This window comes from Podarcis melisellensis (assembly GCF_964234715.1).
Source record: "Podarcis melisellensis genome assembly, chromosome: 13".
NCBI classification, from domain to species: domain Eukaryota; kingdom Metazoa; phylum Chordata; class Lepidosauria; order Squamata; family Lacertidae; genus Podarcis; species Podarcis melisellensis.
In genome coordinates this window covers 16,389,451-16,405,443 of record NC_138545.1, presented here as the reverse complement: position 1 = coordinate 16,405,443, position 15,993 = coordinate 16,389,451, and the positions used below count along the sequence as shown (strand labels likewise).

Sequence of the window (15,993 nt, the reverse complement as noted above, 5' to 3'; positions counted from 1 at the left end):
ACCTCATTTGCCCTAATGGACCAGGCTCCACTGACTCATCTCAGTGGGTTAGAGTGTGGTGGCTGATACCGCCAAGGTTGCAGGTTCAATCCCTGTATGGGAAAGCTGCACATTCCTGCATTGGATTAGATGATCCTGATGGTCCCTTCTAAATCTATAGTTATATGATTCTATTATTGTCTCAGGATGAGGTCCCCACCATGGTGCCTGTGGCTACCATGGTGCCCTCAGGCACTCCCCTTGGTACTTGCCAAGGCTCCTCCTTTCCCTGTTTTAAAAAAATATTATTCAATTGTTGGGGGTGCTGCCTGAGTGTGGGTGCTTCCTGCCTTTTCCCTTCTGTGCTTCACTCGCTTATAGGTGAGGTATGAGACACTTCCTGCCTGCAAACTTGCAGCAAGGCTCAAACTAGGTGTTACTGTCACTACATGGCTAGCAACCATACCAGGGTCCTCAGGACAGAGGCAGATTTAGGGGAGTGAGAAGACATGGGGTACCACAGGGGCACACAACTATGAGGTAGAGTGGAAGGCAAGAGGCAGGGGGTAAATTTCGAGCGTTGCACAGGGCATCGCTGAAATTTGAGACCCCATTGTCTGAGGAACAGCACCCCTGTTGAAAGTCCACTGAATTTTTGTTATTTTTATTTTTTGTATGTGCTCTGTAGCTGTCCCCTGCCCCAAGCTGTTTATTTTGTGCATCACCTTGGGATATATGTGGAAGGTGATTAAACAGTAATAGTAATAATAGTAACAGTAATAAGTCAGTTTCCACATATATCCCAAGGTGATGTTCAAAATATATTGCCTTGGGACATATGCGGATGGTGAATAATAATAATAATCCTGGGAAGTATTAAAGGTGCTGGGAATTGTAGCTCTGTAGTGGGTAAACCACAGCCCCCTTGGATTCTTTGAGGAAACCCTTATGCTTTAAATGTGCTTCAAATGTGCTTGAATGTACTGTATTGGCCCAAATATAAGCCACACTTTTTTTTCCAAATTCCAACCATGGAAAGTTAAAGTGCGGCTTAAATTTGTGACCTTAAAAAATTTGGCTTTGATGAAACAGACATATGGTAAAACAGAACATAAAAACATTTTATTGCCGATTTGCAAGCTTGAGACTGTTGTGCAGTTAATTATAATGTCATTCATCACTTTACAGTGCAGTATTGATTTTTTATTTGCATTTAATTTCCATTTACGGTGCTACAAACAGGTGTTTAACCCATTTGTGGGTCCTCTCTAGTACGCATAAGATTTTCTTCTACATTTGCCATTTAGGGGTGTGAGTGCCTGCAGAACTTTAAGGGAGCAGCTTATATTCGGATATTGTCTTCTTTTCTTTCCTCCCGTTGAATTTTAAAGGTGCGCCTTATATTCGGGTGAGGCTTATATTCGGGCCAATACAGTATGGTGAGGATATGAATAACATGGGCTCAACCAATTCGATCCTTCTGACTTTTGATTCAAGATGAAATATTTTGAGAGATGTCCTGATGCCTAATGGGGGGGTGGAAACCAGACTGCCTTTTTGTTTTGCAACTTCTTGCTCCGTTGCAGGAGATGGTCTCAAAGAGGGAGTAAGATCTACAGTGTTGCAAGGAGGCAGATCAGGAAGATAAATTATTACACCTCAACCACTTCCCCTTTTCCTGTGCTGAGCAAGCTTTGCATCCGGGCTCTCTTGGTGCTGGTCTGGCTCTCTGGTGAGCTGCAGCAGGCTTTTCATCTGCAGCATCTTATCTTGCGCTGATGTCCACAGCAGGAGTGATATACCGGTAATCAGTAGATGGATTATAGCAGCTTAAGAGTGTTATATTGGTTAAATGCTTATACCTGAAGGAGCGTCTCCACCACCATCGTCCAGCCCCACTGAGGTCCAGCGCCGTGGGCCTTCTGGCGGTTCCCTCGCTGTGAGAAGTGAGGTTACAGGGAACCAGGCAGAGGGCCTTTTCGGTGGTGGCACCTGCCCTGTGGAACGCCCTCCCAGCAGATGTCAAGGCAATAATCAACTATTTTACTTTTTAAAGACAACTGTTTAGGGAAGTTTTTAATGTTTGATGCTGTATTGTTTTTAATATTCGGTTGGAAGATGCCCAGAGTGGCTGGGGAAACCCAGCCAGATGGTGGTGATGGGGGAGTATGTATGAATGAATGAATGAATGAATGAATGAATAAAAAAAAGAATATTGAAGCTTCTAATGGATTTGGTATTATGGCTGCTGCATACACAACATTTAAAGCCCCTCTCCAGGAATCTTGGGAACTGTAGTTTAATCCTTCACAGAGCTACAATTCATGGAATCATAGAATCATAAGAGTTGGAAGGGACCCCGAGGGTCATCTAGTCCAACTCCCCTTCAATGCAGGAATCTCAAATAAGGCATCCATGACAGATGGCCATCCAAACTCCTTAAGTAAATAATTCAAAGGTACTATAGGATAGTTACATCTCAAAACACATCTTACAACATCCAACCTCCAGTCATGATCACAAACTGATGCCTTTCTTAAAATCACAGAATTGGAAAGTTGGAAGGGAACCCAAAGGTTTTCTAGTCCAACCCCCTGCAATGCGAGAATCACAGGTAAGAATTCCTAATAGGTGGCCATCCAATCTCTGTTTAAAAACCTCCAGTGAAGGTGAGTCCACCATCTTCTGAGGGAGTTCCTCCCACTGTTGAACAACTCTTACCATCATTCTTCATTCAGAACACTCCAGATGACTCTCCAGCAGTTTCCTAGTCATTTGGGGATATTTGTCTGCAATTTTCCCAAGCAAAAGTTGGGGTCAAAGTAGCTTGGCTGTGGGCCATTATGGGAGATGAGCTGGTCATTTGCTGTCCAAATTGGACCTTACCCAGTCACTGTGTATCAATTGGTGTGTGAAATGCAGCATGTGAAATTTACATGTATGTAAATTAGAGGTGGGGGTGGAAGAAAATTGATTCAGTTGACACTTAAAGGTGAAATCACCTAATTTCCAAAGCAATAAATGAAAACACAGCCATCTTTTGAAATTTGTGTTTCTCTGAAGTTTGCAGTTCAGTTCTCGTCACGCAATGTGCACAAAAATGCATATAACCTGGGTAAAATGTGCATATCAATGCATATAGCAGAGAAAAGAACATGCAGAAATGCATGCTTATTAGGGGGAAATGCTTTGCAAAAATCTGTATCTTCAGAGAAATTTGCACAGAAATGCTGGTGAGTTTTCATGAGGCTCAGGACTCCAATTCTGAGCAATTTGCAATCCCATGTATGTCTATTTGGAAATAAGTTCCTACTAGTCAGTGCCTACTGAGCACGATGGCTATGTTCTCCTTCCACTGTTGGAGGCAGTGTGCCTTTGAACACCTGCTTCTGGGGCTCCCAAGTGGGGAGAGTTGCTCTTGTGCTCAAATCCCACTTGTGGGCTTCCCATAAATATCTGGTCAGCCACCGTGAGGAAACCACTTCACCCTCCCATTGAAATTGTAATTGCTAGGGATTTTTAACTGCATGCTCATTATTCAAACTACGACTCCCATGAAACTTTGTGGGAAGCCATAGCAGTTAAAAGGGTATACAGAACAACATCATTTTGCAATGTGTATCTGCTGAGTAGAGAGAGAAAGGGTATTGTGGGTGACTTCATTCCGCAAACATTTTGGAGTTCCTGTTTGTACATATTAGGAACAGAAAGTATAGTTGTTTTGAAACAAGTAGACAGATCATGAACTACTCATTGTCTGAGGAGTTCCTCTCTTTTAGAAAGAAAATGCACCTTTCTTCACCTTCCGAAGACAAGATAGCTGTTTTTAAAGACACTTGAAGGCTGTCACCCATGTTCATGTTCAGTAAGCTGGTTTTTTGCAGCATTCTTGGAATCTTTGATGAACAGAGGTGACAGTGGGATAAAAGGAATGTGTGCATCACGTGTGTTTGTGTGCATGCTGATAGAAAGGCAAAGCAATTCTTCTCTCAAAACACCTTAGTTAGTAAGAGAGGACCTGACCTGGTAGATGTGTATAAAATAATGGAGGAAATGGATAGAGAAAAGCTCTTCTTCCTCTCTCATAACACTAGAACTTGTGGACGTCCAATAAAGAATGTTTGGAAGATTCACGACAGGCAAATTGAAGTGTGTCTTAACACAGCGTGTAGTGAAATTACAGAACTTGCTCCTACAAGATATACTCTTGGATGGCTTTAGAGGAGGATTTGAAGAGAAGGCAAATCATGGCTACTAGCCATGATTACTGTATGCTATCTCTACTGTGGAAGGCTGTGTGTTTCTGAATGCCTTGGCTGAATCCAGCAGAGCTCCTCTTATGTTCTTGAGTGTATCAATCAAGGTCCAAGCTTGAGACCATTAAAAATGACATAGAGCGCTCAGAAGTAGATAAAGAAGCATGTAAGGTAAATTGGCACAGACCTCCTTGTTTCTTTACACCAATTTATTGTGTCTCCAAGACTCAGGCTTTCAAAAAGAAAAAAGAAAAGAAGGGACTCTTCTGTATTGTGATGGCAGATATAAATGGGTGGATGGAACAGAGGACAAGGAGCTTGACTTAAGATGGCTGGTGTTGGGAGAGAGGAAGGGGCACAGCAGGCATTGGACTGGGATATAGAGCTCTCTAGGGTCACCAGACCCCCATCCCCCAGCCACTGGGAGGCATGTCCAGGCTGTCACTCATTTCTGAGCGTGCAGACACTACCCACATTTCCCCCCATTTTATTTGGTGAACTACAAGGGCAGAGAAGTTGCATTTGGAAACCAATGAGGCGGCTAGGATTCCAGACTTGGTGCCAGATCCCGTGTTTATGCTGAAGTTATGACACTTCCGTTCCAGCAAGCTTATACCCGGAGGCAATATGGGTGTCTTTTAGAATGGGCTAGGGATGTGGCTCACACACTTTGGGGACATTTAAAGAGAGGCCATGGCTTGGTGTGTCTATAAAGTAAGAGCTGACTAGGTTTGGTGGTGCCAATAACTTCTTCCCAGGGTTGACTACTGCCCTTCTGGTTCTGGAGTGTAGATGACCAAGGGTTGGCTGTTCTTGCCCTTATCATGCCAGCAGACGTCAAAGAAGGGGTAGACAGTGCCTGTGAAGCGCTCATGGAAGGCAAAGATGGGAACCAGGTTGTCTTCGTCACTGGCGTCGTAGAAGGCAAGGATGCCGTCATCAAAGCTCAGGTAGACACCGATACGGCTGGGCTTCCCCTCCAGCTTCAGTGACTGTGGGTCCTTGTGTTCCACGTGGGCCTCGTATGTCTTGCCTTCCTTGCAGCCCACCAGCCAAAAGCCATTGGAGGGGGTGGCATGGAGCCGGCCCTTGCGCCCTGCCTCGGCCGAGATGAGGCCCAGAGACCAGCGGGGCTTGTCGCTCACGATCACCTCCCAGTAATGCTCGCCCTGAGAGAAGCTCTGGTGCGACACCAGGCAGTTGGACTTATCGAAGCGCTGTGGGTCATCAGTGCTCACGGCTTGCTTGTGATCCACACACTCCACTCGCTTGCCATTCTCGTTCACCACCAGGTTAGCTTGGGCCGTGTCTGGGTCAAAGGTGAGGTTCTCCAAGGCTGGGGAGGAGGAAGAAGGTGAGGTCAGGGGACAAGTGCGACTATGGACATCCAAAGCTGACTAGCAGCTGCTCTCTGGGGAGATGCTACCAGAGATTGAACCTGGGCCTTCTACATGCCAAGCAGATGTGCTACCACTGAGCCATGACTCTTCCCTTCATTTACTTTTCTTAAGGCAAGGGATTTCCATGCTTTATTTTTGGAACAAAAATACTTGGAATCATATTGCTCATTTTAATGTGCTAAGTTGCACAATGCACCACAAAGGGATGTTGGTTTTTCGGTTGTGAGGGGAATTTGACTGGTCTTACAGATTCTGCAAGATATGTCATTTCCTTTGCATAGTTTTCCTGATCAAGATCACCCCTCTCAAAGGTGCTATTAGTGCAGTTTGATGGAGTGGGGGGGGGGAGAGATGAGCACAATAAATATCTGTTCCCCCTTCTAGTAGCATCTAGGAGGGGAGGCAATGTAGGACAGGGAAACAGCAGGGAATGGGACATCACTGCTGTAGGCAGAACTTCAGACTCCCTTAGCTGCTTTTAGTATTAATAAGTCAAAGGATGTCCAGTCATGGCACTCTTGATTCACTCCTAAGATTTCTGGTAAAGCTGTATTGTCCTGCTGAGTCCCTTTCTCCTTTCACTGATTGGCTAATGTAGATATCAATGAATGTATGCAGATTTCCTGTATTTGCATAATTTATCTGAGCTGCAGGTATCAGCTTCCCCAGGTGTGGAATATGGGTTACCTGGATGAAATTTTTAAAAAACCTTGTTCAGAAAAGTACACATAGCCTTGTCCAACAGCTCCTCCCTCCTTGGATCTCTACCTGGCATGAGTGCACGGAACATCTTCCTCCAGACTTGGAACTTGAACTCATCTGAAATGATGGGGAGTTGGATGTCCATGCGAGCAATTGGAGGGGACTCTCCAAGAATCTTCTGCAATCTACAGAAAGGAAAAGAAGGTGTGCATTGGGGTTGGGTTGGGTGGGTGGGGGAATAGAAATCCAAATTGCCACTCCCACACCTCCAGAAATTCAAGGGCATCGTTTCTCCTCTAAACTTTCACTCTGCTATTTTAAAGCTCTGCACCAGTGGTTCCCAAATCCCTCCCCGCCACGGACCACTTGAAACTTGCTGAGAGTCTTGGCAGAGGACTAAGTTATTTATCTGCCTGCTGGAGCAAGTGTAATGTGCTGTGCTCACTGCTGCATGGTTTTTAATTGTATCTTAATTGCTTATTTTATTTCTTGTATTGTGTTGCCATTTGAATTCCATAGAATTCAAATTGTAAGTGTACTTCACACATACATTGAGGACCACCTGAATGAAGCTGTCCATGGACCACGGTTTGGGAACCCTGCTCTGCTCTGCACAGTTCAAGTTCTGAAGATTTTCAGCAGTAGAAAGAGCATCCCAAAATGCTGGTCCTTATGTAGCCAAAACAGCCCCACCCATGCAGACAAGGACAGACAAAGGTTTGCAGAAGTACAAATAAATATAAGTAAAGAAATAGCCAAGAGAGGAAAGCCACCCAAACAACCAAATGAGGACTGAGCATTCTCACTGGGCACAGAAGTCCCTGGCAGTGAGTCTCTCTCTCTCTCTCTCTCTCTCTCTCTCTCTGTGTTTTGTTTTTTTAAAAACTGAGGGTAAGGAGAATGAAACATGTTTGAAGATAGCAGAGCTGGGGGATTGGCTGGCATCCTGAACAAGCCCATTCCACACTGCATTCCATTATAATGCAGGTTTCAACACAGTATTCAAGTAAAATAAGGGTAATGCAAAAGAAAACCTGTCATATTGAGGATCAGATTGAACTAGAATGGTGTTCAGATTATTGGAAAGCACCTGAATGTGCTTACATCAAGAAAAAGCAGGGCTTTTTCTTCCTGCGGCACCTCTCAGGTGGGCACCATTGCCATTCTCAGAGAACAAGGGAAGTTTTCATGGTGAGTTCCGGCACCTCTTTTTCTAGAAGAAAAAAGGTGAGTTTTTGTTGCTGTTGTAAAGAGCGGTAAGGTGAAAGGTGACTGACTTAAGACAAAGCTTGGTTGTCTCACTGTGTTACAGTGGTACCTCGGGTTAAGTACTTAATTCATTCCGGAGGTCCGTTCTTAACCTGAAACTGTTCTTAACCTGAAGCACCACTTTAGCTAATGGGGCCTCCTGCTGCCGCTGCTCGCCCAATTTCTGTTCTTATCCTGAAGCAAAGTTCTTAACCCGAAGCACTATTTCTGGGTTAGTGGAGTCTGTAACCTGAAGCGTATGTAACCTGAAGCGTATGTAACCCGAGGTACCACTGTATTTATCTACCACTTATTAACAAAGATTAATAAGCCACTTAATGAAAACTGTGTCTTTTCTGCACAAGAGCACTCATTGGCATTTCATGGACGGCATATTTCTGAATGGTTTGATCCTAACATAGGAACAGAGGGTCCCAGGAGGTCTGGAGGAATGTTATATATGTGGAGTGAAGGTCTTGTTCTGCTCATGAGGAGGTGGGTGAGGGCAGGACAGGGTCAGGTCAAGCTTAGGCAGAGCTCAGGGTTTAGAAATGGACAGCTGCTCACCTGCTGGCCACCATACAGTATTTCTGCGGAGAAAAGACAGGGAAAAGAAAGAGCTTAGATTAGAATAATAAGGAGCAGCTGCTATGCCCTATTCCAGTAGGTCTCAAATTTCTTTCCCCCGTGGACCACTTGAAAATTGCTTGAAAAGTCTTGGCAGAACATTAAATGATTTTTCTGCCTTCTGTAGCAATCGCAATGTGCTCTGCTAGGCACTGTATGGTTTTTAATTGTATTTTTCTATTGCTGCTTCCTTTCTTACATTGTTCACTATTGTATTAAGGAAATAAGAAAAGAAAAGAAAAGAAAAGAAAAGAAAAGAAAAGAAAAGAAAAGAAAAGAAAAGAAAGCAGCAATAAAAGCACAATGAAAAATCAGCAATGTTTTAATTTCATTTGTTTATGTAATACATTTTTTATACACCATATAAAATAAAACATTAAAATCCTTGATCATGTGAGGATGGGTGTATCTCAGGGAGAAGTCATAGGGGGGAAAGATAAAATTGGTACCTGGGGGTTCTAGGATGGGGGTGGGAAGTTCAGTATTTTGGAACTATGAATTATGTAACCCAATTATGTATGCCTTCCCCACAAGCCTCAGTGTTTCAAGTTTCCTTTTCTAAACATGATACCAACTAGGATTTCAGATGGAGACTCTGGATGACTTGTGGGAAGTGGCAGAATGAGGTGCTGCTTCGTTGCTATTCCAACATTTTAAATTGTAGTCTTAGGCTGAATTGGGGAGAGATTTCGTTCCTCTAAACTGGAGGTGATACAAAACTGGGGAGCGTAAGGGAGGATTCTGCAAACACTACAAAGGACAGTCTTGGTGATCTGTAGTATTGGATCAAATATCTAATAGCTAGATAAGGGTAAAAGATGCAGTAAACATAATATTAAAGATGGAACCCATGGAGGGATGGAGAGGGGTCTAAGAGTTCAAAAGAACTCTGTATTTTGTTGATTGAAAATGTTATGTTTTATATGTATAAAAAATGTTTTCCCCCAAAAAAACCTAATAACAAAATTATATAAAAAAACAAATAAAAGCGGACAAGGAAAAGAACGGCCAATTGCATAAGCAGTGTAGGAATTGCATATATGTAGTGACTCATTAGCACTATGACCAAAAAAAAGAGAGGAAAAGTCAGGGATGAGGACCTTTGTGGCCCTGAAGAGCCTCACCCTGAGAAACTCGGTCTGTGGTTCGTCTTGCACCTCTCTCAGCACGACCTCCATCTGCCTGAGCTGGTCCAGGTAGCGGTTCATGGTCTTGCTCTCGTTTTGCAAGGCGTCTGTGGCCTGGTGCTGCACCCGCTCTGCCTCTCGGCCCAGAGAGGCCTCCAGCGCCCCCAGGAAGGCTCTCATCACCCCCAGCTGTTCGGACACTTGATGCTTGAAGCGAGACACCGTCTCCTGGAAAGGAGAAAAAGGGCTCCTGGGATCACTTCTGCACCTAGTCTTTGGCATTTTCTTCCCACCAAATAGCAGCCTTCGTTTTATCTTGGGTTCTTGCTCAGCTTTGTGTCATTCTTTCCCAGCATCCTCTTTGGCATGAAATGAAACCCCATGCAGCCTCCCTCGCAAATCCTGTGGTGTTTAGGTTAGCTGTCGAGGTGGTAGTTTACTCAGGAGGAGAATGAGTTGTGGAGACTTAAATGACTTAATTAATAAAGATATTTAAGGCTGTGTACATGCCTTAAAGCACATCTGCCCTCAAGAATCCTGGAAACTGTAGTTTGTTAAGGGCAATGGGAATTGTAGCTCTGTGAAAGGTAACTACAGTTCCCAATGTTCTTTCTTCAGGGCTTTCTCTCCACATGAGGAAACATAATTTTCAGGCTGGGAATTGAGTGTTAACTGGCCCTCACAGAACTGAACAATCCCTTCTTCACCAGTGAGCAGTTAGGAAAAATAGGCAGGATTTTATCAAACAAGGCTTCCTAAATATTCTGATTAAATATACTTTGGGCACACATCAACCCTACAAAGTGGCTTCATAGCCATTCCTTACTTCCCAGGGGACCACTGAGAATTGTAGTTCTTTGAGTAGAGCCTCTCAGAAGTCCCAGGGAGCCTGGACCACTTCCAGGTTTTGTTTGCTTAGCTATAATAAAATTTTGTTTGCTTAGCTATAATAAAAATGAAAAGCAATGACACACAAAAGCAAAACAAGGCACTGAGGAAGAGTGAGATATAATTGGAATACATATATATTTAATGTAACAAACACTTTTCTAGCTTCTAGCTGAAAGTGTCTGTCACAAAAGCAAGTTGTGAACCTTTTCAAATGCCCCCCATTGGCAAGTGTCTAAATTTGAGGCCTCCTTTGAGTTTGGAGCTCAGGTCAAATGGCCCTCCTGCTCACCTCCTCTGATTGGCCCTTTCTGTGAGGAGCAGATGGGGATCTCCCACAGACAAGGCCAACACAAGGCATTTTGCTGCCTGAGGCAAAGGACAATATGGCAGCCACCGCTTCCACATACACATGATAACTGGTTTGTCAGCTGAATATTACGCCAACCTCAACAATGGGAGAACACCTTCCAGAGCACCTGAGGGCAGCAGGCGAGTTAGTGGCTGTAGAACATGCCATGACGTACACATATCTCAGTCTAAGCACCTGCTGCCTGAGGCACTTGCCTCACTCTGTCCAATGATGCGGCCGGCCCCAGCCACAGAGAATTATTGGGACTTCTACGGAAATACAAATCTCAAGCTTCTTTGTGGGGAAGCCATGTTAGTTAACCCTGTAAAAAAACAAACCTGTGATATAAGTTTGTAGATTAAATGTGTCCTTGCAGATAACAGTCACTCACCTCCACTTCTGCTATTTGCCGATTCAGGAGGGCAATTGTCTTCTCCTTGCGGACTTGGGCCTCTTGCAACTGGACTTGTTGCTGAGGAAGCTGCTTCTAAAATTACGCCAAGAAAAGAAAAGGGGAATAAGGCATGTGGGTCTAATCCAGAGAGGAAACCACTACTATATCTATCATTTAAAACAAATAGTTATTTAGCTGGATTTCTTTCTCCCACCCTGGTTGCAAACCTGAGGATGTGGTGAGTAAACCACACAGGTTGTAGCCAATGCTACATTGACTCAGACCCTTTGAAGTTAATGGGTGTGGTTGCAATTTATTCATTTCACTGGGTCTGCTCTGAGCAGGACTAGCATGAGATGCAAACCTCACATTTGGAGTAAAAGTCCCATTAAAAACCCCAAAATACAGGTCTTAGTTCAGGTACAAAAAATATGCTTTGCATATCTAGCTCAAATCTCTGACATCTCAATAGGGCTGGGGAAGATTTCTGTCCAGTTGGGTAGCCAATATGGTGCTCTCCAGAGGGTGCTGAACTACAACTCCCATCATCCCTGACCATGCAGGCTGAGCCTGATGGGAGTTGTAGTCTAGCAACATCTGGAGGGCACCATGTTGGCTAGCTCAGGGGCTTTAAACCGTAGGTCTACAGGTGTTGGTCTACAACTCCCATAATCCTCAGACAGCTTAACCAATGCACAGAGATGATGGGTGTTGTAGTCCAACGTCTGCAGACCATAGGAGAATTTTGTCACATGATACAGACTCTCCAATTGTCCCTAGTTTCCAGGAACGTCCCTGATTCAGAGAAGCCATCCTGGTTTCTGATTTGATCCTGGAATGTCCCACTTTTCCTTATGATGTCCCCATTTTCATTGGAGAAATGTTGGAGGGTCTGGAGTTATCCGACCCCCCCAAGCCATCTGAAGACAATCCTGTATAGGGAAGGGTTTTGTTATGTTTAATGTTTTATTCTGTTTTTTATATGTTGGAAACTGCCCAGAGTGGCTGGGGCATCCCAGTAAGATGTGTTGGGTATAAATAGTAGAATTATCATTATGGAATGGGATGTCCCTATTTTATCAGTGAAATGTTGGAGGGCATGCATAATAAACTGCTCAGTTTAAACTGGGTGGTCATCTGAGGTAAATATATGAGGTTTGTCCACTGGAGTGATTTACAAGACGAGGTAAGTCTGGTGCCAGATAGGAAGACCTTCAAAAACTGATACCTACCTTCATCCTCTGGTGGGCCTCAGCTGCAGTGATGATGTTGTGTCCTTTGTGTTTGCCCAGGGAAGCGCACACCCCACAGATGACCTGCCGGTCCTGCTCGCAGTACACGCTCAGGGGGTCCAGGTGCTCCTCGCAGTGGTCTCGGGGCACCTGCCGGAAGCTCTCCACCAGGTGCTCCATCTGTTGGTTGATGCACAGCTGTTCCACCTTGGTGATGGCCTGGCAGGTGGGGCACCCTGTGCTCTTGCCATCTTCTTCCTTGGGCACCTTGGACAAGCAATCCTGGCAGAAGGTGTGGCCGCATTCTGCCGTCACGGGAGACTGGAAGAGCTTGAGGCAGATAGGGCAGCTGAGGTCCTGGTGCATGCCCTGAATGAGAGGCTTCTTCGACATGGTTGGCAGAAAGAGCAGGAACCTGGGGGCCAAAAGAGCTTGCACTTGAGATTTGGAACCCATATTCCATCTTTATTTTGCTTAACCACACACATATCAGACTGCCAGTGCCTCCTTATTCTCTGCACTGGGACAGGCACCCACCAGAATTTGGAAATACACTATTATTATTATTACTACCACCAACACTATATTGCATCTGTTGCATTTATATCTCAGCTTTGCACTCGAGGTGGCATATATGGTTCTCTCTTTCCTCATCGAATCCCCATGACAACCTTGTGAGGTAGTTTAGGCTGAGACGCAGTGACTTTCTGGCCCAAGGTCACCCCGTGAGCTTCATGGCAGAGTGCGGAATTTGAACCTTGGTCTTTCCCAGGTCCTAGTCCAACGCTCTAACCACTGTACCGCACTGACTCATTTAGAATTGTTACTATAACATCACAGTTCTTTTAGGCTAGAGAAGCTTCCGTACAGATTCTGAGGGGAGTTGGAGACTGAGGGAGAGATGGGAGATTCTGGTGAGAGAGACCAGAGAGACTGCGGAGATTATAGTGGGGAGGAAATCAGCCAGAGAAGACAGCAGTGCATCTTCCTCAACCAGAGTATGAGACCTCTACTTCCCAGAGGCTTCCCAGAGTTCCCTAAGAAGAGGGATTTGATTGTTAAACCGCTCCGAGTGTTGTAGCTCTGTGAGGGGAATAGTGACCTCCTAACAACTCTCAGCACCCTTAACAAACCACAGCTCCCAGGATCTTTTGGAGGAACTCCTTAAAGTGGTATCATAATGCTTTAAATGCATGGTGTGGGTGTGACCTTAGTCAATGTTTCTCAAGCTTGGGTCCTCAGCTGCTGTTGGACTACAACTCCCATCATTCCCGACATGCTAGCGAGGGATGATGGGAGTTGTAGTCCAACAGCAGCTTGGGACCCAACTTTGAGAAGCCGTGTGTGAATTTGTGGGAGAAACCCATTTCAACCCAGGCTCTCCTTGATTCACGGCTCAGTCTCTTAGCAACTGTCCTGCATGATAAAGGCACCCAAAGTGGGTGTCTTTCTCAAAGTGGGAATCCCAGGCTTGTTGCTCAATTGCAGAAGACTAGCGCAGTTCTTCTGAGCAAGCAACCCATGATTTCCTTGCTTTCGCCACCTCTTCCTCCCAGGCCCTGTCCTACTCAGGGCTGACTCAGGCTGAACGATTGCAAGCTGGAGAGGAATGTGATGCCTGCAAAGCAGCTGCTGGATAATCTACAGGCCAAGCTGACAAATGCCCTATAAATAGTTCAGAAGGGGAAACTGGCATGGTAACTGGAGCCCTGCTCTGCCTTGTAGTATATTCTTGCATTTCCCGATAAACGGCTTAGCGTTCGTGATGCTGGTTGTTGCAGTGTTCTGGGCTGCATGGCACGGTAAATTCGGATTTAGGCAATGTAGTTTACAACTGCAATTTTATCGTCTCTGTGACCGGCTTTTATTTTTATCCTGCCTTTCGTCTAAGGAGCATGGGCAGCATACACTGTTCCTCTCTCTCTCTGTGCCCCTTCTCAGGTTTATCAGAACAAGCTGTGTTGTGGGTTAGGCTGAGAGATTGACGTTGATTAGGCCAAAGTCACCCAGTGATGACCTTGGGCATTAAGCAGGGATATGAATTGAAGCCTTCCTGGATCTCTGCTCAATTCTCCACACTGCCTCTCAATGATGGATAGAGGAGAAATACAGTTGTGTTGGCATTTTAATGCATGGCTGCCTAACCCACATTTCCTGAAACAATGCATGAACACAGCTAACCACTGAATACTGCTCTTCTCCAACTTTTCCAATACTGGTCTCCAACCGTAATTGCATTGCAGGTTCATAGGTAAAGGTACATATCAGGGAGCGGTGTACATAAAGATGCATATATTAGTGAAAACAACACATATAAATGCATTATATGAGGAGGAAATGCATTTTAGTAAAAACATCCTGATGAACTTTCATGATAAGCTAATTCTAGGTGGCAAAAGAGAAAATACGCATTTCGTTTTGCAAAGGAATTTGGGCAAAGTTGGATTCAGTGGATTAACCTAAGCCTTGAAAAGCAGAGAGGTCTGAAAGGGGAAGTGGAGAAGAGTGACGTCCTTCCTCCTGCAACTCTGTGTACTTTTCGAGGGAGGAAAAAGGAACCGCCCTCACCACCTCATGACAAAGGGGCCAGTGAGTGGGTTATATGACCAGAGGCTTTGTGGGCACCAGGGGGAGAATTCAATGGCATCGCTGTGCCCACGGGCACCATGTTGGCAACCCCTGCTCCATCACATCCCTGAAAGTGGCACCTTTGGGGTGTTATCTTAGCCTTTCAAGGGATGTAAGAAGCCCTTTGAAAGCCTTACCTAGATTTCCCAAGGATCAAGCATCAGATCCACCTTTAAGGTATAGACGTCCCAGCTTCAGAGTCCTTCCAAAATTATATTGTAACTCTCCATATCATGCCTTTCTGCCTAGGACCACCTGGCTCATCTAATCTCCTTTTACAGAACAACCTGCAGCATCCACCTCACCTTTAATTTATGCTTGCAGTGGAGGCCCAGCAATAAATTCAAAAATGGGCGCAAATGCCAGATAGGTGCTTGCTGGCTGCAAAGAACAGGGGCTGTGCTGCCCAAGACTTTTGTCTTATCTGCTCCGCTCAACTGGGCAGCATTTGGACTTTTCTCCCCTCCGTCACTCCCTTCCACATTTGAATAACCTGCAATACCCACCAGGTATTTTTTTTAATTTAAAATTATCTGTTTAACCAACCCTTAAATAAAACGCCAGCCCGATCCTCTAGTTTTTGGGATGTATTTGTAACATGGTTAAAGGCATGAAGTAAGAAGCGGAAGAGAAAGAAAGAAAAAGAAAGGAAGGAAGATCTTACTAGGACAGGCAAGCGTTGAAGAGAGGCAGCAGCGTCCAGAGAGAGAACAGCCAGAGATCAGAAAGGCAGCAAGGAGACACCAACCATCCCCGGACGGGCACAGAAGCCAAGTGACTGACCCTTGGTCCCGCCCTGATTCTAACTATATATAGCTCTATAGGGCACCGTACTTCTGGGAAGTCTGGGGTGCGGGGGGTGCCCTGGAGGAAAAGGCAGCTGGTGTGTGGGAGGATTCCTCCCCCTCACCAAAGATGCCACTCAAATGACTTGGCCCAAGAATATTCATTCCTTGATGCAGCCTTCTCTGCAGATTCAAGGGCGCCTCCTAGAGGCGAATGCCTGGCATTGTGGCATAAAATACCTAACTCCCTTCTTGTTGCTATGGGGGGAGGGCAAGGGACAGCCCCTTAGTTGCATTCTTGAGTGGATGGAGCAGCTGAGGGCTGGGGAAAGTGGAAGCTCTAGTTTCCTAGCAAAGGATATTGCAGACTGACAG

At 45.1% G+C, this 15,993-nt stretch overlaps 1 protein-coding gene across 1 annotated transcript; it reads right to left on the bottom strand.

Annotated features, from left to right (window-relative positions):
- Positions 1-4,426: 4,426 nt before the first annotated feature.
- TRIM72 (tripartite motif containing 72) lies at positions 4,427-15,660 on the bottom strand. Its single transcript, XM_081886631.1, has 7 exons — positions 15,498-15,660; positions 12,206-12,620; positions 10,971-11,066; positions 9,337-9,567; positions 8,153-8,175; positions 6,404-6,522; positions 4,427-5,571 (listed from the first exon to the last, which is right to left on the bottom strand). The coding sequence occupies exons 2-7, from the start codon at positions 12,596-12,598 to the stop codon at positions 5,000-5,002; spliced, it is 1,434 nt and encodes a 477-aa protein (XP_081742757.1). The 5' UTR covers positions 12,599-12,620; positions 15,498-15,660; the 3' UTR covers positions 4,427-4,999.
- Between the last annotated feature and the right edge of the window lie 333 nt (positions 15,661-15,993).

What these genes read in the sequence shown, in the direction of transcription:
- TRIM72 (XM_081886631.1), bottom strand. Translation starts at nt 12,598, where the DNA reads ATGTCGAAGAAGCCTCTCATTCAGGGCATGCACCAGGACCTCAGCTGC. An exon ending in GGCAAATAGCAGAAGTGGAG is followed by an intron (nt 9,568 to 10,970) that starts GTGAGTGACTGT and finishes TCTCCTTTCCAG; the next exon opens with GAGACGGTGTCTCGCTTCAA. An exon ending in CACAGACCGAGTTTCTCAGG is followed by an intron (nt 8,176 to 9,336) that starts GTGAGGCTCTTC and finishes TTTTCTCCGCAG; the next exon opens with AAATACTGTATGGTGGCCAG.